General features: G+C 34.5%; 4 protein-coding genes across 4 annotated transcripts; 1 reads left to right on the top strand and 3 right to left on the bottom strand.

Moving 5' to 3' along the window:
• Positions 1–850: 850 nt before the first annotated feature.
• Positions 851–3997, top strand: LOC100776296 (expansin-like B1). Its single transcript, XM_003549895.5, has 4 exons — positions 851–2026; positions 2412–2518; positions 2846–3154; positions 3565–3997. Exons 1-4 carry the CDS (start codon positions 1891–1893, stop codon positions 3763–3765), a joined length of 753 nt encoding a protein of 250 aa, XP_003549943.1. The 5' UTR covers positions 851–1890; the 3' UTR covers positions 3766–3997.
• Positions 3998–5146: 1149 nt separating this feature from the next.
• Positions 5147–5496, bottom strand: LOC106796631 (40S ribosomal protein S24-1). Its single transcript, XM_014769525.1, has 2 exons — positions 5383–5496; positions 5147–5305 (listed from the first exon to the last, which is right to left on the bottom strand). The coding sequence occupies exons 1-2, from the start codon at positions 5494–5496 to the stop codon at positions 5147–5149; spliced, it is 273 nt and encodes a 90-aa protein (XP_014625011.1).
• LOC112999972 (uncharacterized) lies at positions 5495–11906 on the bottom strand. Its single transcript, XM_026126501.2, has 2 exons — positions 11300–11906; positions 5495–10017 (listed from the first exon to the last, which is right to left on the bottom strand). The coding sequence occupies exons 1-2, from the start codon at positions 11804–11806 to the stop codon at positions 10012–10014; spliced, it is 513 nt and encodes a 170-aa protein (XP_025982286.1). The 5' UTR covers positions 11807–11906; the 3' UTR covers positions 5495–10011.
• Positions 11907–18303: 6397 nt separating this feature from the next.
• Positions 18304–24181, bottom strand: LOC100775750 (GATA transcription factor 26). The gene is made up of 8 exons (XM_003549894.5): positions 23634–24181; positions 21873–22244; positions 20915–21344; positions 20595–20667; positions 20179–20282; positions 19583–19769; positions 19126–19243; positions 18304–18894 (listed from the first exon to the last, which is right to left on the bottom strand). Exons 1-8 carry the CDS (start codon positions 23671–23673, stop codon positions 18584–18586), a joined length of 1635 nt encoding a protein of 544 aa, XP_003549942.1. The 5' UTR covers positions 23674–24181; the 3' UTR covers positions 18304–18583.
• Positions 24182–27397: the final 3216 nt, after the last annotated feature.

Genomic DNA, 27397 nt, shown 5'->3' with positions numbered 1-27397 from the left:
ATTTTGATCTTAAGGAACATCATGCGGAGTCGGTTGGGTAGTCCCACCGCTCATATAATGCAACATCAGCTGAACTACTTTCATCAGTGATTATAGGTAGTTCGTCTTTCCTTATAGCATAGTCTATGTCCATCCACCCCAATTGCAGAAGAATTCTCTCCTTCCATATCTTATAGTTATCTCCTTTGAGTTCGGGAACATCATCTTGAATATCAGGAAAAACTAATAGTTTGAGAAGCTACAAAATTCAAAGGCGGTGTAAACATACTAGAAAATTGAATCTTGTGACATAAAAATTGCCTGTGGGCTAAATTTTTAATTCAATACAAAACCATTAAACCTTATGATAGAATAATCAAATTACATACTCAAATTCATGCTTTACGGGTACAACATAAAAATAATTTAATTTTTATCACAAATATTTACTTTATGATAAAATTCACAAATTATGCATACCTCATGATCCCTGTGGGTAAACCATGAACAATAATATATCATTTTATTCCAATTAATTATACAAATATAATAAAAATTCCTGTGGAATAAAATTCATTATATAAAGTATAATTGATCACAATATTATGTCTAATTCCTTATATCATCTTTAAACAATTTAATATATAATTTTAATTAAAATATAGATGTTGTGGCTAATCCATAATTAATCAAAATTATAAGTATCACTTAGACGTAAAACTTAATTATATGAGAATAAATCATATTATGCATTTCAAGATCAAGATATGATGAATAAAATTCTCATATATAATTTATATATATATATATATATATATATATATATATATATATATATATATATATATACATAGAATTAAATTTTTCTAAAATATATTTATGCATAAAAAAAATAAAAATTTCAAAAATGACAAAGGTAAACAAAATAAGGATATAAGATATAAAAAACAAATACATATAAAAAAACCTTTAATGATTCAATGACTTGTGCATTTATAACATCTTGTTAGTCATGCGTTTGAAACTTAGCTACTACAAAGACCGTATATTCTACCATTAAAAATACATTTAGTGATCATTACCACCCATTAGTAATATTTGACTTCTCAATTCAAAAACTCATGGAACATTTCATAGTTATTATTACAAATTAGTCGCAAAACTAACAATGTCTCATTAGATCACACTAACTCCATAGCATTTTTGATCCGTTTGAGACAAATTTTATAGCATTGTTGTAAATCTTCTCTCATTTAAATGATAAAATAATATGGTCTGGCCTTAACATACAAGGTGTTTATAAGATTCCTTCAATTTGTTGTTTCCTCGTTACCTCGTAGCCTTTGGTTTTGACCCGATTAATAAGCAAACCTCTGACAATCCATAGTTTAAAAGCCATTGTTCAAAAAATATATAAACGCAAAACTACCACTTAGAGGGGCAAAAAATAGAAGTTAGAAAATAGATGAAGAAAAAAGAATATATTATTTTCAGTTAAAGTTGGATTAAAACATAAAATATGCCCAAATTTCTCAATTACGCATCCAACGCATAATAGTGTTGTTCTGATCTTCTGTGCTTATCCAAGAGTTTAATTTTCATCCGTAGATTTTTCTATTCAAAACCAGTGAACAGTTCACAGAACCCTTTATATTCAACTCATAAAAAAGCTGACTAAAAAACAAGGGAAACCGGACAATTGACAATACCATGCAACACTGGTATGTGTAAAAGAACTGAAGCTAAAGGTACACTATAAATAGGACTCCGTTATATCTTTGCTTCCTATCTCATCTCAAAGCATTCTCTCATTTTCATATATACATTAGCTTGTCACACACTATTGGTCATTCTTAATTACTTGCTGCATTTTTCTCCTTTGTGCCTGAGAATTTGTCTTGTCATTTAGGCATGGAACTAAGTCTTAACCACCAACTTGGGCTTGTTTGTGTAATATTGCTCTTCCCTGCACTATGTAGCTGCAACGAATACTTTACGAACTCCAGAGCAAGCTATTATAATACCCCTGATGGCCTTGGGAATCCAAGTAAGCCAACTATAGCTAGTTAGCTATGTACTCATTTTTATGAGCTTGTTTTGTATAAATAAAATAGTTTGTATCATATTTGTATGCAGACTAGGAACTAGGTTGTGTTTGTGTCATGTTTTGGGAGGGGGCAAGAAGCTCATTTACATGTTTCACCACTAACCCTTTGTACTTTGAAACTAGATAGTAGATACTGTTTTCTTTCTATCAAATTAAAACATTTGAGGAATTAATTACTTACTTCTGAAGATGCATATGCATGCTTCTTCTGTAACACGCCCTCTTTAGAAATAAAATTAATGTACATTTTGGCTGTGTGGCATCATACTACTCATCTCTTTAGAAACATAATTAATGTGATGGACCAATTGGTGTAATATTTTAGGGGGAGCTTGTGGCTTTGAAGAATATGGAAGAACGATTAATAATGGAAGTGTGGCTGCTGTATCTGGGCTATGGAGGAATGGTGCTGGCTGTGGCACATGTTATTGGGTACTTCCCTTTCCTTTCTTTTCATTAATCAATATTTTATTATTTCTAACAATCCTCAGTAAAACAAGGCTTCATCATCATCATTAACTACAACAAAATATTTACATGGAATGCGAGGTATTTCTACTAAGACTAATTAATGATATGGGCATTATATATATTATGAACCTAGATTTGAAACCTTTGTTTTTCTCTATATTTTTCTTTTCACGTCAAATCATACTTGCACTCGTCTCTTTTTCTCTCATAAAGTGTCAAACAGTATACGAGGGTGTTTATGCATCTTTATCCTTCTACTAAATGTTGTTAATATAAATGGTGAGTTAGGTAAGGTGCAAAATTCCACAATACTGCGGGAAAGGAGTGCAGGTGGTGGCCACAGACTCTGGTGCGGGAGACGGAACAGACTTCATAATGAGCAAACGTGGATTCTCAGGATTGGCACGCAACGTAGCTGCTTCTAAGGAGCTGTTCAAACGCGGGGTGGTGGATATTGCATTCACAAGGGTTCCCTGTAACTACCCTTCTAACATTAAGCTCCGTGTCCACAAGAGCAGCAAAAACCCTGGCTACTTAGCTGTCCTGCTTCTCAACGTAAATGGAGTACGCGACATCACGGCTGTTGAGATGTGGCAGGTATATATACATGCACGTGCTCCCACACGCATGTAGAAAACATAGGTTATGCATTGACAATGTAAAATAATTGTACATTATCATTGAGTTACAAATCATCATATATGATAGATTTGTTAATTTTTATAATAACTACCTTAAAAGTTCTACTAATAACAACAGAATTTATGATTGATTGACAATATATGACTATTCAACCGATAAATTTATCATACATTCAATTCTTAATGTACAATGATTTTTAAATCAATTAGTAGATAGAAACTGCAACTTTACTATATATAGGCATGTGTATTTGCTTTAATGGTTGATTTAGTTAGTTTAGTATTACTTGAGAGTGCTTCCATACGTTCAAAATACTTGTCCCTCTGTGTAGTTGAACTGAATTTGGTTATTGAAATGTTGTGCAGAGAGGGCAGAAACGTTGGGAGCCACTACGCAGGGTGTATGGGGCAGTGTTTGACTATGCTAACCCACCCAGTGGTGCAATTCTCTTGAGGTTTCAAGTTGGCTATGGATATTGGCTGCCTTCAAATAACCCAATCCCTGCTAATTGGAAGCCTGGTGCTACTTATGACACCAAAGTCCAGATTTATGAGAAAGGAAATTAAATATACATGCACTGGTTCCAAACCCCAGGAACATACTACAACTAATAAGTAGTACTAGTCATCACTTATTCCGTTAATTTGTTTGTTATAATTAAGTAGTGTCACTCAATGTTGTTTCTTGTTAATTTACTTGTGTCAAAAAAAGGGACTAGAATAATGGGGTTCATGTGATCAAATTTCCATGTATCTAAGACTACATGGAATATGAATAAAATACAGTTTGGTTTGATCATTTACTGGTTTTTCTTATCCTTCTACTTGTATTAGTTTATGCTTAGTTGGATTATTTTACTTGTTTCAAGCATGAATGAAAGAATTATATAAGTGAACTTTTTTATCTTTTACAAGAAAGGAAAGCTTGTAGCTTGCTATTCCAAACGAGCATATTTGTTAACAAATGAACCATAACTTTATTGGTTTTAATTTTGCCTATATTGCTATTATTATATCACTGCTACACGTATAATTTAATAAACTATAAATGGCTAGGAATTCACATTTTCATACTACACAGTAAAATGTGGATTGTTTATTCTGCGCTACAAAGATGCAGATCAGTCATACGCTACTTGAGCATATATAATCCACATTGTAACTAGCGTATGCTCTTTCGTGCTGACTGGACTTGATTTGCAATCTTCTGTTCTGTTCTTCTGGCACTCAAACCAAAGGTTCAGTTCATCATTTGAATTTGTATGTGTGAAAATGAGTTATGGTTTGATTCCTTTGATTCTATTTTTACCTTAACCCGGTTCACATCATAGTGCATACCTCACAATTGACTTAGCTCATGAGCACCTTGATTTAATTAAAAATACAAGTTGCTGCATATATTGATCATTCTTAAAATATTTGGTGTACTTTACACCGGTGACCAGACTGGATATAACTGTAGCAACATTTTCTTTCAAATTTGGTTCCTGTGTCATTTTCCTAGGCATTTCATTTTTTCTAACTTCCCATTCAAATTCAAGGACAAGGAAAGTAGGAATTCAAAAATTGACAACCTCTTTAAACACAACTTTTGAGTAGGCATCTTAATAGGCTGCAGAAGGGAGTAATTTACATATTGGCTTTCATGGACTAAATGGAGTACAAATATTAGACTATTATCAGTCATAACAAGGCACTTAAAATGCTTTTGTGACAATAGTCGACTGGTCCATCCCAAATCAAGCAACACCGGAATTCTTTAACACAACACTAAATATTTGAAAACAAAAGTGTTCAACTGAATTCTCAAAATTGATCATGCCACTACTCAATCTATAACTGGACATCAGTTAATGCAACACTTACAGAAAAATATCTCATTCTAGGAAAGCTATTAAAAATACTAAGAGCGAAAGAACCTTAAAATTAGGACAGGATGTTTGAAAACTCATTTCTTTTTTCCAGTCTTGGCAGCATCAGAAGCCTTGGTCTTCTGAACTCCACGAATCTTCTTAGCTCTATTCTTTCTCTCCTTCATTTGCTTCCTTGATTTCTCTTCCTTTCCTGATAAGCCTGTACTTAGGCTCACACTTCTTAGCATTCTCAACTGAATCATATAAATTAAACACCAAACCCAGTGGATTTGCCACCACCAAAATGAGTTCGGAACTTGAAGACAAATACAAGGTTGGTGCCTTTCCCGTCATACATTCTCCTTAGCTTCTCCTTCAGTTCAGCCTTGGAAACATTAGCGCTCCCCGGATGAAGGACATCAATAACAAACTGCTTCAAGGACATCAATTAGCGCTCCTTAGCTTCTCCCAGCTTGCTTCTAGCCAAATTGCCGTTACTGACAAATTAGAAGATCTCCTCCTTCGCATGGCCAATCTCGAAAACACTACCAACTCCTCAGCCTCACCTTCTTCCTCGCCTAACCTGTACCAAAAACCACCCTCATCAACACTCCCAAAATGAAACTTGATGTCCCTAAATTTGATGGCACCGACCCTTCTGGGTGGGTGTTCAAAATCACTCAGTTTTTTGCCTATCACTTCACCCCAGAACCAGAGTGTCTAACCATCATTTCCTTCACCATGGAAGGACCCACCTTAGCGTGTTTCCAGTGGATGATGTGCAACCACCAGTTCCCCACTTGGGCAGGATTTTTGCAGGCCATCGAGACCCGTTTTGCGCATTCACCATACGAGGACCCTACGGGAATCCTCTTCAAGCTAACCCAAACAGGTTCGGTGAGTGAGTATCTGCATCAGTTTAAAGCTCAGGCAAATCGGATAGTTGATCTTCCGCCATCTCTCCTCCTGAGTTGCTTCGTCTCGGGTTTGAACCTCGATATTCGCCGCGAGGTCCAAGTTCTCCAGCCTCTGACCCTTGTCCAAGCCGTCGGGTTGGAACGTCTCCAGGAGGACAAGCTCGCGGAGCAACGTCGTCCCTACCACAATCGCACTACCCCGGCCCCACACCCCCAACACCATCTTCGTTTCCCACACCACCACCTCCTTTACCCTCAGCAACCCCACCCTTGTTACCTTCGTCGGCCAAACCCCCTCCCTTACCATGGAAGCGCCTGACCCCCGCCGAGATCGCAAGCCGCCGGGAGCACGGCCTCTGCTTCAACTGTGATGAGTGCTACACGCGAGGGCATCACTGCGCCTCACGGTTCTTTTTACTCATCGCAGAAGACAACAAGCTCGAGGAGCTTTCGAACCCTAATATAACAAACCCTGACCCGTGTCTCGAGGACCCAAACCAACAAGACCCGCTCCAGGCCCAGATCAGCTTTTGTGCACTTTTGGGTCACTCCGACACACTACGCCTGTTGGGCCACATCGCCAACCAGCCCATCGTCATCCTCATCGACGGCGACAGCACGCACAACTTCGTGTAGGCTCGGCTAGTCAGGCACCTCAGTCTCACCACTGTCAATCCCAACCTTTCGTGTCCTTGTTGGCAACGGCAACGATAGAGTGCCACCACTTATGCCCATCAGCTTTCATCCAAAGCCAGGGCTACTCTTTCACCACTGATTTACATGTCTTACCCATAAGCGGAGTTGATGTGGTCCTCAGTGTTCATTGGCTAAAAGTCCCTTGGTCCGATGTTGACGGACTATAACACCTTGACCATGAAATTTGTCCACAGTGGCAATATCATTGAACTTAAAGGAGATACCACCACCAAAGACTTAGAAGCCATCTCCCCACCACAACTCCAACAACTAATCCAGACGAACTCTGCCAGTGCCTTTTTTCACATACACGCCTCCCCTTCCCCCATCACTTCCTCGACCCCTCATCCTGCTATTTCCGCCTTAATCACAGACTTCGCCCCTCTATTTCAACAACCCACCACCCTTCCCCCTCCCTGACCCACCAATCACTTTATCCTTCTTCAACCTCACACAATTCCTGTCAATGTTAAACCATACTGTTACCCCTACTTCCAAAAACATGAAATTGAGACTCAAGTGGCCAATATGCTTCAATCTGGCATCATCAGACCAAGCACAAGCCCCTTCTCATCGTCGGTCCTGCTAGTTAAGAAAAGGGACGACTCTTGGCGATTTTGTGTTGATTATAGGGCTTTGAACGCCCTAATGATTAAGGACCGATTTCCAATACCCAAAATTGACGAACTTCTGGAGGAACTGGGTAGCGCCACTTGGTTTTCCAAACTAGACCTCATGCAGGGCTACCACCAGATTCTAATGGCGGAGTCTGATATCGCCAAGACAGCCTTCCGGACGCACCCCGGCCATTACGAGTTCCTTGTAATGCCGTTCGGCCTCTGCAACGCTCCGTCCACTTTTCAGGCGACAATGAACAGCACCTTCGGTCCTTATTTGCGTAAATTCGTTACCATCTTTTTTGATGATATTCTGATTTATAGCAAATCATTCCCAGAACACTTGGAGCACCTTTGCAAAGCTTTTGAAATCCTTAGCTTGCACTAATTTTTTTTTAAGCTTTCAAAGTGTTCTTTTGCAACTTCTCAGGTGGAATATCTTGGTCACATTGCGTCTTGCCGGGGAGTGGAACCAGTGTCAGCTAAGATTGAGGCAGTCCAGAATTGGCCCGTTCCCCGATCCACTCGAGCCCTACGAGGCTTCCTAGGGTTGTCGGGATTTTACAGAAGGTTCATTAAAGGCTATTCCTCACTCGCAGCTCCCCTCACAGCTCTCCTAACTAAAGACTCCTTTCACTGGAATGCTGACGCTGAACAAGCTTTCCTCAACCTGAAGCAGGCTCTGTGTAATGCACCTGTGCTAAGCTTGCCAGACTTCTCCATCCTATTCAGCGTCGAGACTGACGCCTCCGGTGTCGGCATGGGAGCAGTCCTGTCCCAAAAGAACCACCCAATAGCCTTCTTTGGTAAACCTTTCTGCCCTAGGCTTCTTCGTGCATCCACGTATGTCAGAGAACTCACCGCCATCACCACCGCCATTAAAAAATGGAGGCAGTACTTGTTGGACAATCCCTTCACCATTCTCACGGACCACTGCATGGGCCAACTCATCTAGACACCAGAACAACAACATTATTTGGCACGCTTATTGGGTTATTTCCCGACGGACAGAAGCCCCCTCTACCCAACTCTTTCTTCCAACGGTTCCCAATTATCATTTCTTGCAGGAACTTAAACAGGAGCTCCTCCACAACTCCGCCTTCCTCGAATTTCGTCAACGAATTCAAGCCGATCCTTCCAAATACCCTGACTGCTCCATATGCGACGACTTCATCCTTCAAAATGGTCGTATATGGCTTCCTAAGGGTCTCCAGGTCATCCCCACTATTCTCACTGAGTTTCACCACACCCCCACAGGCGGCCATATGGGCAATGCAAAAACTTTGGGACGCATTAACGAAAATTTTGTCTGGCCTTCCATGAAGCAGGATGTCAAGCTATTTATCTCTTCTTGCATAGAGTATGTCAACAGACCAAGAACGATCACCGCAACAGCTCGGGGTTACTCTGTCCACTTCCCATGCCGGCGCGAAAAGCTAGGGGTGTACATAGGTTTGCTTCCAACGCACTACACCACTGCCACTATGGCCAGGATATTTATGGAGATTGCCGGCAAAATCCATGGCATGCCACGAAGCCTCATCTTCTACCGAGATCCCCTGTTCGTGAGTCGCTTTTGGCAAGAACTATTCAAGCTAAGCGGTACCAAACTCAAGATGAGCACGGCGTATCACCCCTAAACGAATGGCCAGATAGAGGTGATGAATCGCATAATCGAGCATTACCTCCGAGCTTTAGTCCACCAAAAACCGACATGGGGACATTTCCTCCTGTGGGCGGAGTGGTCGTACAACACATCCATCCACTCTGCTACCGGTAAGTCACCATATGAAATCACCTTTGGCAAGAAGCCCCCTAATATCCCTTAGTATGTGGCCGGTGATTCCAATGTGGCGGCAGTGGATGATTAGTTGACCGAGCGTGACACCATGATTTCTAGTTTGACAAAAAAGTTATTAAAGGATCAGTAGAAAATGAAGGAGAGTGCGAACAAACAACGAAGGGATGTTCAATTTAAGGAAGGCGCGCAGGTCTTGGTCAAATTACGACCTCAGCGCCAGTCAACGACTACTGGAAGTCAATATTCAAAATTGGCCAAAAGGTTCTATGGGCCTTTCCGCAATGTGCAAAGGATAGGGCCTGTAGCCTATAAGCTTGACTTGCCAGAGTCATCACGCATACATCCAGTATTTCACTGCTCACTACTCAAGCCATATACTCCATCCACCACCCCGCCGGAGGTCCCTCTTAGTCTACCAGCTTCGTCGGAAGAACACCAGCCGCTTATTTCTCCTCTAGCTATCTTGGACACTAAGTGGACTCAGTCAGAGAAGGATAGTGAATTACTTGTCCTTGTGCAATGGGCTGGCCTACTACCTGAAGACACATCATGGGAACCTTGGGCACAATTGAAAGCGGATTATAACCTTGAGGACAAGGTTATTTTGGAAGCGCAAGGGGATGTTGAGAACAGACTCACACAAAAGGAGAATGCAGCAAGGGAGCAACAAAATGCAGAAACAACACAGCAAACAGCAAGGGCACAGCAAGAGAATACAGAAACAGAGAAGGGAGAAGGACCAAGGCTAAAAAGGGAAACTCGCAAACCATATTACCTCAAGGACTTCGTAAGCAAGTAGTGGAGCAGGGAGTGTCCTGGCAGCATTGCTCCTGATGGTAGTGGCGCTCCTGAAGATCCCTTGTCGGCTGAGAGTACTAATCCGTTAGGATTGTGATCCTCTTTTTGCTATTTTGTAACTTTTCATTACTTCAAGGCTAGATGCCAACAAACCATTAGAAAATTGTTAGATGAGAACAGCTACAAAGAACTCTATAAATACTAACAATGTACTCCAAAAATGGTTAAGCAATAATACAGTACTCTCTTTCCTTACCTTTTCTCTGGAGGCACCTAGGCCTCGAATGCTAGGTATCCCTTTGGTTCTTAACACTCAGCTACTGGGATATAAATTTAGCACCTATTGGTATGACTGTATGGAGGGATATTAATATGAGGTTTAGATAATTTGTATGAAATCCTAAACTTAAATTTTATTGCCACCCTTGTTCCAGAAGGTCGTGGATTCGTGGGTAGGCTTAAAGGGATGACTTCTATCTGACTGTGGCAACATGTCTTTTTTCTTACTTGATGAACCCTTTTATAGTTTTACTTCAAGATGATTGACTATGTGAATTTTTATTGCTTTACTTTCTTATTGCTTCACGAAAAACTCTGACATTTGCTGACATGATAGAGGGCTTATTCACATCACATGTAATGCAATCTTAGAATATTTTGCTTCAGTTGCAAAAAAAACAGGGGGAAAGTGCGTGTAACATAGTGTCATACATGGCAATCGGCAAATGACTATAATTCTGAGCCTAACTATTATGCCTTGATTCAGCAAAGTCAATCCATTGATTGCCCAGCAAAAAAAGGAATCCATTGATTTGTTCAATTGTAAAATTCTGACGAGTAATGATAAGCGCACATCTAATTTTTGAGGTTTATGGATGAAAAGAAGAAAGAATAAATAAAAATGGAAGGAATTGACTCTTGATATGGTACTAGAGTTTTTGTGATTCAATGATTAAGAATTTAATCTTTTTGGCCCAAATCTCCTAAATGTAAATTAAACTTCAGCAGAAAAGAGTAAATCTATATACTTTAAACTCAATGGTAGACAAATTTTTAATCCGAAGGGTTGAGAATTTTTTTCATCCTTTAAAATTAGTCAATTATGATTTTAGTCTTTATAATTCTTTTGCAATTAATCTTCGATTTTATGAAAAGTGTGAGATGAGAAAGAAATAAAGAAAGAAAGAAAAAGAAAGCAGGGACGGATAAAAGCTAGATAACACCATACAAAAGAACTAGAGATCATAATAGAATAGTAATGTGTACAAGAAGATGTAAGGAATTGCTAATAAACAACAAAGTCAAGGAAAACCATTGATAAAAGAGGAAAAATTGAACATGCAGTTTAGTTTATGACATATGTAACAACACAATTCTTCACTTTCTTGAACCATTCACTTCAGAATCAACTTAACTGACCTCCTGTTTCAGGCACATGGATTCGTCTTGAACATCATTACCCAATTCTTCTGCATCAGTATCATCATCTTCAATGCCTTGCAATCTACACACATGATCTGCATAAGCATGTGGTCCACATAAAGGAGGAAAGTCTCTGATTAATTCTCTTCGAGGAGGCTCTTTAGTTTCAGCCTTCTCCTTCAAACCAGCATCGGAACCATCTATGTTGTTGCCATCAGATGATGAGAATTCTGAACCATCACAAAGAACCCCTTCTGAAAAAGAAGAAAACTTTGACACATTGGAGGAGTCACACGCTACAACAACTTCAGCGGCACTTATCAATTCTTCATCTTCCAAATCTTGCAGTCCCAACTCCAAAATAGTGTCATTTAATTGGCGAAAAGTGTTAGGATCAACCCTTTTGCCAAAGGAGCCACATCCTTCTGGGAAATCACGAATGGCATAACGTTTGCGCTTTCTTTGAATAGGCTGAGCAACAAAAGTGCAATTCTCGTTTTCCATTGATCAAATCTTCCCTCTGAACGGTGCAAGAGGGATGTAAAACACAGAGAAGATGATGCGATTGCTTAATTTAAGTCATTCACCTTTTTGGCGAAGCGAATTATATATATTGTGCATAGTAGATTAGGATCAATTCGAATTGAGTTATTACCGTTACAATTATGTTATTATTAATCATATTGGTGTCTTTTATTAATCGGATGAGATTTTATTCTTAAATGAAATAATAACTTTTTCTTTTTCAAGATTTTATCTTTTACACAAGAAATCTTTTTTCTTTTTTTCAAGATTTTATTTTTCGAAAGAGTATTTGATTAGGATTTTATGTTTAGGTAAGAATATTTTGGAAACGTTGTTTAATTAAAATTTACCTACGAGTTATTTAGGAATTTTGATAAAATAAATAGGATTTTGGTTCAATATTTGGATGGTGGTGTGCTTGGTTCATCGGGTAGGAAAAAAATTCATTTATTATCTACCATCATCTATATTTATGTCTATATAAAATCGGTCAGCACAATTTTATTTTTTTTATAACATTTTAAAACTTTACTTTCTTTTTTTTCTCACTATTTTCCTTTTTTGCCACTTAAAAATTCATGCATTTACAAGGGATCTACTCCTAGTTTGGTTTGTAATCACGGGAGGAAAATTAAAATTAAAATTATTATTATAATTTATAGTATCAATTAAAAAATCAATACAATACTTTTTAAAAAAAAACTTTGATATTATCATAAGCTAATCTATAGGAGTGAGTATACAAATTTAGATTCGTGGACTAGCCCATTTTACCCACCAACACTAGAAAGGCCTCTTGTTTTAAAAAAATCTGGATAACTATATTAAATTTTTTAGTTTAACCTAGTGGACTTTATCTACCAACTTGCGGATTACCGATATAAACCAGTATGTAAGACATTTTGATGCTTTTAATATTGAGACTATTATAAATGTTAGTATATTTTAGTATTAACACTTTAATATTTATTGTTTAATACTATTATAAAAGTTGATATATTTTAGTGTGATATATTTTAGCTTAAAATATGAAAGAAAAAATCTTCTAATTTTATACATTTTTTATTCTTCAAAAAATATTTTTTCACATCATTATTTAGGTACGGGGACGAGTGTGTTTTTTAGTAGATTTGGTGAGCAAGATACGAACTTAAAAAAAAATATTTATTTCACCTATCAGATTTGTTCGACTCATTTAAAATGCAAGCTTCACGAGCTGGGCCTTAAACAGGTCGGATCAATCTATATACCCACCCCTATTAATCGGGAATAAAAATAATTCTTAATTTTTTTTAGTCTAGATCACATGTATTCTTTGTGAGAGATAATCTTGATCGAGTTGTTAGATAGGATCATTATGAGCGACAAAGATCCCTCAAGACTCAAATAGTTCATAAACTTTAAAATAAATAGAAATGATACACATTTTATGGAAAATGACATTCACTTCTCTTAAGGGAGGTTTTTTTCATAGTTATGAATTTATTTAAAATTTTAAATATACAACATTTTTTTTAGAATTTAGTATATGTAACACCCTATTTTTCGTAAAATAAATTAAAAATAATTTTATTTAAAAATAAATAAAATTTTAGGAAAATAATGAGATTTTTGTAATTAAATAAATAAGGATAAATAATTTTATTAATTAAAAAATAATAGTTTTAAGGTAAACAAAATAAATATATGTTCTTAGAAAATAAAAAGAAAGTTTTATTTATTCATTTGATAGGAAATAAAATAGAGTTCATTTTTATAAAATAATAAAATAAAAAAAATAGAATAGATAATAGGCCGAGAATACCCTAACTATAAATAGAGACATATTATGTCAATTTTTACATTTACTATATGTTCCTACGTTCTCTCTTTCTCTCAAATTCATTTTTCTTTCTTCTCTCCCAAAATCCTCTCTTTTTCCCGCATACATTCAGATTTGTCCTAATAAAACTACGATTTCGGACTTGTTAATCGTTGGATCATCGTGAAATTTAAGCACCAAGTTTGAAACTCATTTTTGCACATCCTCACCATTAGGATTCACGAAATAATGTCTTTGGTGAGAAATATCCCTTGCACGAAGACAGGGAAATAGAGGCTCTAATTCCTTCTCTTTCTCTCTAACGTTTGAAAACCCTAGCATAACAACTAGGGGAAAAGCTTGAGGAATCTTAGGAAACCGTTAAAGACATCGCTATCACTTTCAAACTATACATGTGAGCCCACTTAGAGATAAGGGATGCGTTTATCGCAATTGGGGTTAGAATAAACATGTGTAAGGATCCTTAGAGGATCAAATTTGGGTTTATTTTGGGATGTTTATTGTATTTAATTATTCCTTTATGATTATAATTATGAGATAGTTGTATTTGACGGATCAATTAATGCACTAATGTGAAATGGTTGATAAATTGAGTGCTCTTGGTGTTTTCGTGTTTTTTACCTATGATTTTGATTCCTTTGATTCTGATATGATTATGTGAAATTGTTTGAGAGATTTTACTCCTCATGTTGTGAGAATCATTTTTGTATAATTTGTTTGTGTTTTGGATAAGATTTACTATATTAACGTGATAAATTGTTATATTAGGATCGTGAAATTATGATTAAAATTGTGTGTAAATGATAAATTGAATATGTGATAAATTGTTAAACGTTAAATTGTGGACATGGGATATGGTTGTGAATAAGTGTGTGGTTAATACTTGATGTGACAATACTTGTGTTTTGAGTTGTGAATTACAATAACCAAATTGGTGTTTACCTTGAGAAAAATGTTTATGTGCGAAGTGTTAAAAGGAAAGTATAGGATTCCAAGTTAGGAACCTAAAGTGTTAAATTATAGTGCAATGTGTTAAACATGTTTGAAAACAAGTGTGAGGTCGTGGGTATTATATAATTCATGAGCAGTGTCTGCGTGCAAAAGTTGTTTTAGGGGTTGGATCTGAATCAGGAAGGTGAGGCCCTAACAGATTTTTCGAATTTTAGGCCTTGGGTGTAAAGACACTCGATTTGAGTGCTCCTTTAAGTCTATGTTGATCCCATATGATTGGAGTATTCTCACAAAACAGAGTGACCCTGACTGGTCACCTTATGATTTTGCTTAATAAAAGTGACCTAACATACCCATTGTGTGGTGTGTCTTGTTATGTACTCCTAAGCTCCATAGTGTGGGTTTTCACTGATATGGTGTCACATTACATATAGGCTTGAGTCTTAGTATAATTGTTGCATAACGCGTATGAATTGTTTATTATGAAATTGATGAGTGTTGTTACGTTTTGACTCGAGGGTGTAATTCATGTGTAATGTGATTAGTGATTGAAAAATGAATTTTAAATGATGATGTGGTGAGTGACGTGGATTGTATTAAGTTGGTTATATTATAAATATTTCTATAATGTATTTTGCTTATGCCATTGTTTATTTGTATTTTATTTATAAATGTTATAACTCACTTCCTATGTGTTATTTGTGTTTGAATCTTGTGAAGATATCAAACCTTATGTTTGTGGGAGCATATGATTAGATAGATGATTTTAAAAAAAAAAATTACGCTAGAAGATGGTAGGACACAATGCTCTGATAAGATGTGACATTGGGACATGGATTTCTGTTTTAATTACATGATGTTCGAAATATGTATTTTACTCTATTTTATTTCATTGCTTAACTTGAGTTCTTTTTTGAGTCGGAGATGTTCTTTTTTTTTTTTTGACAATAATAAAGTGAATGTGACCATTTTATCCACGTGAATTTGTTTAAGCGATTTGAATAAAATTGATTTAATAAAACTTCAAATTTTTATATATTTTTCTTAATTATATATATGTCGGGATAGAAATTATTACATTATAAACTACTTAAGTTAGAATTTAAAATACATATCATTGTTGTAGTAGAAGGACAAATACCATCTAATACACAAATTAATCACGGAAAAATAAAAAATGACAATAATTTTATTATCTCAAGTTTTAAAATACAAATATGTTTGGTAAAAAAAATAAGCAAATATATAAACATAAGTGTAAAATATAAATTAAATTTTATAATATGAGTGATGTTATTCACCTATTAAAAAAAGACTCAAAAATACATGACTGGAAGTCCAAATTTTAATGATCCTTTGGATTTTAAGTAGTTTTATTTTGGTGTAAAAGTGATTCGTTTACTATTCAACATTTTCAATTATGAAATAACTTTCTGTAATTAACTTTTTAGTTTTTATGTTTTTTAATTTTTTTAATTTTCTTCTAAAAAAATTATGATGAAAAAACCTGTCAATCCAAACGCACTATGGAATGACGGGAAGGGGGACAACAACAACAACAACGCCTTATCCCACTAGGTGGGGTCGGCTACATGGATCAACTTCCGCCATAATGTTCTATCAAGTACCATACTTCTATCCAAACCATTAATTTCGAGATCCTTTTTTATAACCTCTCTTATAGTCTTTTTGGGTCTTCCTCTGCCTCGAATTGTTTGTCTTCTCTCCATCTGGTCTACTCTCCTCACTACAGAGTCTACCGGTCTTCTCTCTACATGCCCAAACCACCTAAGTCTATTTTCCACCATCTTCTCTACAATAGGCGCTACTCCAACCCTCTCTCTAATAGCTTCGTTTCTAATTTTATCATGTCGAGTCTTACCACACATCCACCGCAACATCCTCATCTCCGCTACACCGACTTTATTCTCATGTTGGCTCTTGACCGCCCAACATTCTGTTCCGTACAAAATCGCCGGTCTTACCGCAGTCCGATAAAACTTTCCCTTTAGCTTGATCGGTACCTTTGCATCACATAACACCCCCGATGCTTTTCTCCATTTCATCCATCCTGCTTGAATGCGATGATTCACATCCCCTTCAATTTCCCCATCATCCTGTATTACAGACCCAAGATATTTAAACCGTGTGACTTGAGGGATAATATGGTCTCCTATTTTCACCTCTGAGTTAGAAACCCTCCTTCTTTTGTTGAACTTACATTCCATATACTCCGATTTGCTTCTGCTTAGGCGAAAGCCATGTGTTTCTAGAGCTCGTCTCCAAGTTTCCAACCTCTCATTCAATTCCTCCCTCGACTCTCCAAGGAGGACTATGTCATCTGCAAAAAGCATGCATCTCGGCGCTATCTCTTGGACTTGTTCCGTGAGGACATCCAAAATTAAGGTAAAAAGGGGGAAATGTAATAAAATCAAATTGAACTAAATAACACCAGATTATAGTTGTATTTGAATTGAAAAAAGATTAAATGAAATAGAATAGAACATGATCAAATGCATATCACTCTTTGCCTTCCAATATACCTCTTTCTTCTTCTCCAATTTGGGGATATAAAACTGTTTTTTTTTTCTTTTTCTGCCCCCATCATAAAAATTCATTCTACCTCATTTCGTTATATTACATTTGGCCATGGAAATATAACCACTTGTGTAATTTAATGTCTGAAAAAAGTGATAAATAATTCAATGTTTACCACCAATGTGAGCCAACACAATGTCCAAATTTTAAGCTAAGTTTACATAAAAATGCATATTAGAAATATATAGATATGTTAAACCAGTGTATCAAAAATAATTTTGGACAGAACCCTCTGATATACCTCCATCAAATATTTTCAACATAGACTGGAGACCCATAATTTATTTTTCTTGAATATCAATTTTTAACTTGAGATAAGATATAGAATGATTGTATATAAAGAGAAAATGATGACACTTATGGAGGAAAAGATGACAGAAAATTAATTATGAAAATTTGAATACATGCAAAGTTCATTGCCGGAACTATTAGTGAGAAAAGTTTGTAATATTTAGTCCTATGAAAAAAGAAAAATAAAATACATCTGCCCCTAAATATACCAATCTTTTTTTCAATTTTGTTTATCACTTTTTATAATACTCTTTTCAAGTTTTCAAGTTGTCTTTTGCCCTAATTACTTTACAATAAATATTATGAATTGAAAAGATAAAAATATTCTCTCTTATAAGAATTGTAAAAAAAGACTAACACATTAATTAATCAAATAAAAAATAATTAAGTAAAAAGAGAAAGATGATGATGAGTTGTAATAATTTGGGTAATTTTGAAAAAATAATATAAATTGCTAATAAATTTAATGTTACTAATTAAATTAACTAACTTTCTTAAAAAGTGTGAATTAGTTAAAAGAGTCTTATATTTAAAGATGGAGTAGTAGTATCTTTAAAAATTGGTCCTTAACTAAGCCTAATGACATTGTATGATTAATGTAATTAACCTCATCTAATAAGATAAGATTTTTATTGTTGACATATTTCAAGATGACATGTAACTAAATAGTTAACCTAGGAATGTAGTCAAAGTAGCACCTCTAAAATGTCAAGAGATGGGTGTTATATGCTAGTGTCATCTTATTATTTAGACGAAAGTTTGGAGAGTTATGATTTAAAACTATTTGGAAATAAAAGGGTATGAATCATGCACAAAACATAAACTACAATTGCATACAAAAACTCCGGAGATGATCACTCCGAATTTCATGCTATATGTTACAATCTATTACCAATCTATACAAGAAAAAAAAAAAAAAGCCCATTCAACTTCCATCCTTTGGCAATCCAAGCTCAAGGTTGCAAGGAAACAAAAACACAATCATCATCATATCTCTTGTACATGAACTTTGGTGTTTCAGATGCAAAACATGTGGACCCTATTATGACAAAATATTGTGTCCATACCCATCCAAGTAACCTAGTAAAGATTAGTTAAGGATGAGTAACAGGTGAGTGTACTGAGCTACTAGTGGTGCTGACCTGACGAGCACCATAGCTTAAAGATGGGTGCAGGAGCTCAGCCTGTGGAAAAGAACTGTTAGAAGGCACCTCTAAAAGCAGATCCTCAGAACTCTCACCAACAAAGTTGAAAGAATCCAGCATGTGCAAGCCACCAACACCATGGGGTAAAGCAAATAAGCTTTTTGGACTGAAGCTAGAGCCTTCTTCTACAACTTCTTTGACCTCACAGCTAGGAGGCTTTATGATCACCCTTTTGGGGCTCCTCATCGTTGTCTTCAATTCTGAAATTTGCATGATTACTTGATTAGTGTCAAGAATCGTTCTTCAATAAATCATCAACAGCAGAGAAAACAAACAGCTCAACTAATTATAGTTTCTAACTAGTAATAGAAGAACAGTGACTTGGCTTAACATGTCTCAAAGTAAAAGCTCAGCATATATTTAGAGCATTTTCCAAGGGAAGTATGTGAATATTTTTATTTTTCTTTGTTGACATAAGATTTTAAGCTAACCTGGAATATTTTGATTTCGGCTGTCATGCTCACGCATTCTTTTGCCAGTTGTAACATTACTTGATTCCATAGCAGTAGAACCCAAACCAATAGATTTTCCAGATTTGTTTTCACATTTCTGAACCCATAGAAGGAAGCAATGTGAATATGAGTGTTCAAGACCAAATCAATCCAATCAAAACTGAAAAAATGTGAACCAAAAAACTTGAAAAATTAATTGGATTGAATCAGTTTTTGGATCCAAATTTGAAAACTAAAACCAAAATTTTATAGATTATAATTTTTAAAAAGATACTTTACATGAGAAATTTTTATATTATTCATGCCTAATGTAAGAAATTCCCTATTGAACAATCAAATCATGCTTGGATATAAATTTGATTGACAGTTTTCCAACTATAATAAGAATTTAGATGTATATTTTGACATATTTGCTTAAAAATAAACCAGTACAAACCTTAAGAAAATTATAGTGTTCTACCCATTTCGACTTTGACAGATTAGATAATGCAAGCCTTTCTAATGTCTTCCATTCTTCAGGTTTTGCCCCCAACAAAGAGATGTTAAAGACTCCTTCCCCGAGAAGTTGCTGAAAATAGATTAAGTTCTCCTTGAATTGGAAGCTATTGAACATGTTTCTAAGGCTGCAAATACAACAAAACAATCAGTCACTAATGTAGGATTCAGTCCAGATATCTTCTATGCCCTCAACATTTGGATATCTGATTCACAACAGAGGCATTGTTATTTTTATTTTTATTTTTTTGGGGGGGGAGCGGGGATATTCAGGCATCAAATGGCAGCAAATTGAAATAAAAGATGGATAGTTTGGTTACTTCAGAAAATTCTAATTGAATGAGGACTCAAATGAAATGCCTTAATTTTCTTGAAATACAAAATTTATAGCTATTGTGGATTTGAAACTGCAATCCCCTCCCCCTTTTGAAAGAACGGACTTGAAATTTAAAACACTATGGCTTGCAAAACATCAAAAGAGTATTCAGTCATAAATAATGATAAAATTCAGTTCAAACAAGAGTAACAGATTCTAACCTATCAGGAAATTTAGCAGTATCAACCACTGGGAGATACTTCAGTAATTGCTGCTGCTGTTCATTTGTCAAGTTTCTCATAAACTCCTCGTAGTTGACTACATCCTAACCAAACATAATAGCAACCAATATAGTTATAAATACGTACATATGCAGAAAAATACAATAGTCACAATAAATAACCCAAAAACATGACTATATTATTTATGGAAAATGAATATTGCCTGTTCTCAAAAGAAATTTAAATCATATTTAAAATTCAGATGCTGTCTTGAAAGTCCTGAGAGTAGTTACATGAATGAAGAATTTAATAAAAGATTACGAAGCAGAATATGTGTGTGTGTGTGAGAGACAGAGAGAGCAAGAGAGAGATCCAATATTATTGATAGTATTGATGCAAAAACATGTTCAACTCACATTTAAATCTATTGAGCACAATGGTGAATCATGATTTCCATGAACTTGTAGTTTTTCAAGCTGAGACTTGTCCCTGAAATTAAAAAAAGAGTAAACTTTCTGTTACCAAAACAATTTCCACACACTCATCTCTAATTTCCACTGGTATAATGACAATCCATAAACATGTTGAGATCTTCATACCCCCAAATTTATGCTAGTAGAAGAATTTGTCTGTTTTCAGCCATGAATAGACAAAATGAAACTTTTTTATTATATTAATGCTCCTGCATAACTGACTAGAATAATGAAAAACTGTAAACTGGTGTGGGAAAACATGCCTTTCAAGCTTCTCTTGTTGCATGATTTGGCCAGCTGAGTTTTTGATCTTTTCAACTCCGTGAGATGAGAAGTTCATGCTACTGCGATCACTATATATAGGAATGGTACTAGAAAATGAATATGCTTCATTCATTAGGCATTGTTTATTATCAACTGAGAGAGAGCTAGCCTCAGACTCTTCATCACGAGCTATAGAGCTAGGATGCCTGATGAGAATGCTTCCATGTCCTATCTCAACAGAAACCATTGGTGTGTCACTTTCGAAAAGAAGATCCTCTTCAGAAGATGCAGAAAAATAAGACTGCTGTTCATGAAGAATAGTGCACAGGTCTCTCGTGAGCTTCTCAACAGATGAAGGCTTTGGACGACCTGCACATGTCCTCTTTTTTGAAGGCACCATGGCATCCCAGACCACTGACTGAGCAGGACCTAAATTAACCAAACTATCTGTCTTAGAATTATATGCTTCTATTAAAGAAACAAAGGAATCTGTTTTGAACTGCATTAATATAATAGATCATTGATAACTGAATAGAATTATGACAATCTGTTATGTCAAGTATGTAAAACTTGACATTTTACCCCAAAATAAAGTATTGATAAGGGAATACAGATATACATTAATAATAGATCATTGATAATCCATGTTTAATTGTAAAGCTTGCCATGAAAAATGTTTTGAGATAAAAACTGGATCTTCATTATGAAAAGAATTCAAATCACTTTTGAATTCTTAAAAGCACCCTCATCTGCTTTTCCACAATTTTTCTTTTTCCAACCCCCCCCCCCCCCCCCCCCCTTCCCCCTCTCCCATTTCATTATCCAGTTCTTGATTAAGGTCACATAAATCAGGACTGTCATCAAAACCCATACTATTTCAATGGAAAGGACAATGCTGCCATAATCAGTTATGAAGAAAAATCTTCCAATGAAATCAGCAAAAAGTTATTGTTCAACCTGTCAAATCACTAGCATCTGGGCCACCAAATTGAGCACAGCTCTCTGAGTTAGAGACAGCTGACCCTGAGCTTGATCTATTGCTTGTATCTTCATCCACAACTTTTCGGTATCCTTGACTATAATCAGGAACAAACCCTCCAGATGCAGCATTACCATAGTTTTGCTTTCGTTTGACCAATTTCACTTCTGTGTTCTTATTTAATGATATGCTCTTTACCCTGGAAACCTTTTGATCCTCATAATCAATATTTTCTGCCCGGGCGTGCAAAGGGGTATAATTTGCAAGTGTTCCCTTTGTCCTCCATCGAGATCCACATGCATTGCATAGTACTGGCTTCTCAGGTGGCCCATTACGCCAAAGTGGTGTGCCTATGGCAAGTCTTATTTGTTAGAAAATCTATGATATATATATATATATATATAAAAACCTTGCAAACAAGAATAGAGATTATCTCTGATTGAAAACAAAACTAACAAACACGTATTCATATATTGCAGATATACAAGAAAACTGAACTGGACAAACATTTGAGACAGAATCATCTGTCAGCATTCATAAATCATTATCGTAAAGAAGTAGCCAATCCTGCTTGAATGGTTGACTATCTGTCCATTATCGGCCAGTTTAAATATTTTAAATAGCACATAGCAATATCCCTTTTGCAAGGAAAACTAGATATTAGTCTACACTCCACATTCCTCAAGCAGATATGGGTAAACTCAACTTAAGAATATATTTAGGATGGTACGAAGACAATGCTTGCATTTGAACCAAAACAATTAACCATTATCTGCTCAGTATTGTGGCAACAACATTAACGCAATCTAACTGAAAATTCTCATTTATTGGGACTGAAATCAATGTTTTCTCAAACACTGGCACTTGAGTTTTGAAGTGCACACCAATAGCAATGACTTCAACACTTGAACACCATTTCCAAGGTTTATCAGAAAAACAACGAACATCTCCAAAGCTTAAGTTGCAGGATAAGTTCTATCAAGGTGATCACTGATCAGTATAATTGAGAAAGGTTGAAAATATAATAATGAATGCTCATAGCAATTGAGTTATTTTTTCCAGACAGAAGACAATGGTGTAACACTCATCTGAAGGATGAATACAATGCATACAGTGACAACAAATAACTCTGTAAAATCCTTTCTGAAATAGAATGGATTAACTATGGACATTTTGCAAAAGAACAATTGTGCTCCTTTCTTTTGCTCTCTTTCTTATGTCCAAATAATCCAAATGTGAATGAGTGGAGTGTGAGTTGACTCTTTTGATAAAAGATCATTTAGAACAATAGGTGTTCTGCTTGTTGAGAAAAAGGTCCAGTCTAATATTCAATCAAACACAAGTTTAATTTTGCACCAATTAGATTTCCATACACTTCAGACACAGTCAATGAAAGCAAAGAGCCACTGAATGAGTGACAGAGAACAAATCAAAGCTGAAGTCAATAGAATTCAATTTTCCAGAACTTCCAATTCCAAATATTCTGGGTAATATGGTTGAATTCTAATACATCTAAATCAAAGAACATTACACTAAAATTTTCCCATTTGTTCACATTGGCCAGCAATTCTTCCATTGCACACATCTCTATTTTTTTTTTTATCAAAATCACAATCCATGATGCCACCGGTTGCAAGACAAAAATTCAAACTAAAAGAGGACAAATTTCAAAAATCAAAAACTCCCAATGGAAAAAACTGCAAACAAAAAAACTGCAATTGGGAGAAACAAGAACTCACTTGTAACTCCACAGTGATAGCAAGGCCCTTGCTTGCCCATGACTCAATCTTTTCCTCTAGTAAAGGGAAGAAGAAGAAAACCAAAATTGCAGAAAAAAGGGGGCAAAAATAAAATAATTTATTGACAAAAAGAAGGAAAAAAGATTGGAACTTTGCTGAAAATATAAACAGTTTGTTTTTGAAGCCTTGTGTATTAGTGGGTATTGAAGGCTTTATTCTGCAGCAAACCCAGAAGCCAGTTTGCAAAAATAAAAGAAGCAGAAACCAAAAGACCCAAAAAAAAAGTTTTGGGTTTGACAGTCCTTAAAAAAAATTCTTTTTTTCACAGAAACACCCACAAATCAAATAGAATTACAGAGATTGACATCTGGGTGTTTTAGCTAGGAATCTGTACAATCCAATGGAATAGATAAAACAAGTGAAGGAATCTCACAAATGACAGAAAAGAAGAAGAAGGGGAAGAAGGGAAGGTGCAATGGAGAGAGACAGAAAGAGAGAGGAAGGTCTGTGTATGTGACTTCTTGTTGTATTGTACAAGAAGTAAATGACCAGCTTTTCCTTTATTTTTATTTTTATTTTTTGTTTTCTTAACCCATTTTCTCTTCTTTTCTTTCTCTGGGTTTTTTTCTTTTATTTTTTTAAATTGTCTTTTGTTGTTGTTATTTGAAAGAATTATTATTTTGGTTCCCCTGATGTTACCTGAAAGATTTCAGTTTCCATTTTGTTAAACTAAAATTTAAAACCCTTCAGAAAGAAACTAAAATTTCAAAATTCTAGTTTAAAATTTAAAATAAAAAACAGTTTTATAATAAAAAAATAAGTTACAAAATACAAATAGTATTTCTTTTTTTGGATATCATTAGTGTTTCCTAACCTATTGATTTAGAGTTTAATCTTAATTGCAATGTGTAATTATTATTAAATCAAGATAATTTTATATTAGAGAAAATCAAACGTGAATTATTCCTCGTGTTTAGTAAGATATATAAAAGCATAAGTTTTTTCATGTACATGGTATGACATCTAATAACTTGTAATTTTATAATGTTAAAAAAATTGCAATTTTAGAAAATCCTTATGCTTTAATCAGTATTTACTGATTATTAATTATGTATCATACGTTTTAAAAAATGCTCTGATTTTAAAAGAAACTGATAGGAGGAATATTAACATATTATTGCATATATCATGTTGAATGTGGACTTTTCTAGTTTTCTTTGTTTTGCTTTTAATTTTTCAAAATCCTAATCAAACTTAAAATTAAAAGGCTGCCCCATCTTCACCATTCGGTTTTTTTTTTTTTTTGTCTAGAACAGTTTTCTACTCATAATAATAACTCACTGTTGATGACCAAGTGAAAAAAACAAGCCCAAAACTCGAGAAATATAAAAATAAGAGGGTGGAAGATACAGAGACTTTTGGCCTTTCCTACATTTTTCTACCTGTCATAATTTTCTTTTATTAGAGGATTATTTATCATATTTATCCATAATTTTATATTCTGTGTCTCGTGTGTGTTGTGATGGCATGATGTTGATGAATGAATTTTAGTGGTCTTTATAGAGAAAAAAAGGAATAAACATAGGGTAGCAATACCTGTGTGACATATTTGTTGTCATAAACCCAATCAACACCGTTGATTAAGCCAGGGCGGTTCATGTTGGGGCCACCATTAGTGATATGCTTTTGCTCTAGTTAGTATTTTTTTTAATTAATTTGATTTGAAACCAACGGTGATTAAGGAGGCTTATGGGCTTATGGCATAGCCCCATGAATCTCGCACTCAATTATTCAGAGCCAAATGCACCAATACAGGTAGAACAATTATCAAGCTAGGGGGCTAGTATTCACCAAACAAGAAAAGAAAAAAAATTAAGGGCGAGTAGTAATGAGATTCTCCAATTGAAATTGAAATTCATCACATCATCAAAGGAGAGGGATTTTTTTTTATGAGCTCATTCTAAGAAGACAATATGACAAACAGTATGCCCATGATACATAGTGGGTATCTCATGAATTTGACTAATTTGGTGCCTTGTGAAGTTCCTTATCTTTTAGTGGTTTCCAATTTCCACCCTTTAATTTTAAGATTGGAAAAGGCTATTGAGGGTGGAGTGTGTTTACTTTGTGTAAAGAAAATTGGTCCAACCCCATCATCTCTCAAACTGTATCATTAAATCAGCTTGATTGACTAAGGACATTGTGGAGTAGCAGCCACTAGATTACTTTCCTTTTTGTGCCCAAAAAACAACTGATATTTCTGAAACCTTGATCAAATCAAGGGTAAGAAAAAAACAGGCTTCAATGAATGATAAATCAAATGGCTCAAAGTCATTCCAAATAACATGTCTTGCGTTGTTAAAAACATTTATTAAAAAATTTAAAAATTAAAAGAGTCTTCCTGCAATATAAAAATGCATGTCCTTCATTTATAGTGCCCTTTAGGAATTCACAAATCACCAACAAGTCAAATCTTGCATCCATACTATTAAATTCAGCCTGGTCAATTTATAACCCTCTTTACATTGCAGATGAAACAGACATTTCAACACGCATTCTCGTTAACATGATAATTGGGTTAATGGCATTTTTAGTTTTTGAAAAAAATAAATAAATTTTGGATTTTGTTTCTTACTTTTTAAAATTAATAGCTTTTATTCTTGTATTTTAAAAATATTCAAGTTATAGTTCTTAAAAGGTTTTTCTCTTACACAGGGTTCAAAGTTTAAATATTTCAAAAAGTATAGGAATTAAAACTAACCGGTAAAAACTATAATTTACAGGTATTATACTTTAATAGTATTTTAGCATGTTCATGATATAAATATTTATTTTATATATTTCTAGTTTATAAAAAATAATTATTTCTAAATATTTAAATTATATTATAATTAAAATCAGTAATAAATAAATGTTTTTTAACATGTAAAACATATTTATATTTATGATAAATAATTTATGTTGTAATATATATATATATATATTTTTTTTTTAATTATTGGTATTTTCTTTTGAAAATTGTTCAAATTCAAGTTAAAATTAAAGATGTTAAAAGTAATACCTTGAAAGAGAGATAAGAAGTTAAGCTAAATTGTTCACTTGATACTAAAAGTATAATATTTATATGACATGCACGTTTGGAACTTATTTAAATTTTGAAGATAATATATATATATATATATATATATATATATATATATATATATATATATATGTGTGTGAGAAATTGAGATTTAATGTTACTTTTGATTTATTATATTTTATTATTTTGTTTTGGTATTTTTTATTTTGGAAAGTTTTATTTTGATATTTTTTATTTCTCATTTAAAATATTAATCATTCTATTAACTTTAAAATTTTTAATTACTATTTTTAAATAGTGACGGCGTTAGCTGTCACTGTCTTTATTTATTTCAAAGAATTATAAACCACTAAAAAAATCCACCTTCCCTTCCTGTGTTTTTCAATTGCTTATCATTTTTTTAAAATAAATAAAGATTTAACTTTTAGCTATTACTATTTTTAAATATTAATCCAAAATTTTAAATTTAACATAATGACTAACGTTTTAAATGAAAAATAAAAAAGTATTAAAATAAAACTTTTAAAAACTTAAAATGTATCAAAATGAAACATTTAAAATTTAATGTATCAAAATAAAATAATAATAAAACATAATGGATAAAAAATAAAATTAAACCTAAAATTTAAAATTTTTTAGAGAATATATCATATATATATTAGGATAGTAAAGTTCGCCACTT

The sequence above is a fragment of the Glycine max genome, chromosome 17 (assembly GCF_000004515.6).
Source record: "Glycine max cultivar Williams 82 chromosome 17, Glycine_max_v4.0, whole genome shotgun sequence".
Lineage (NCBI taxonomy): Eukaryota > Viridiplantae > Streptophyta > Magnoliopsida > Fabales > Fabaceae > Glycine > Glycine max.
Note: the sequence above shows the minus strand (reverse complement) of the source record. Positions and strands in the feature narration are given on the sequence as shown.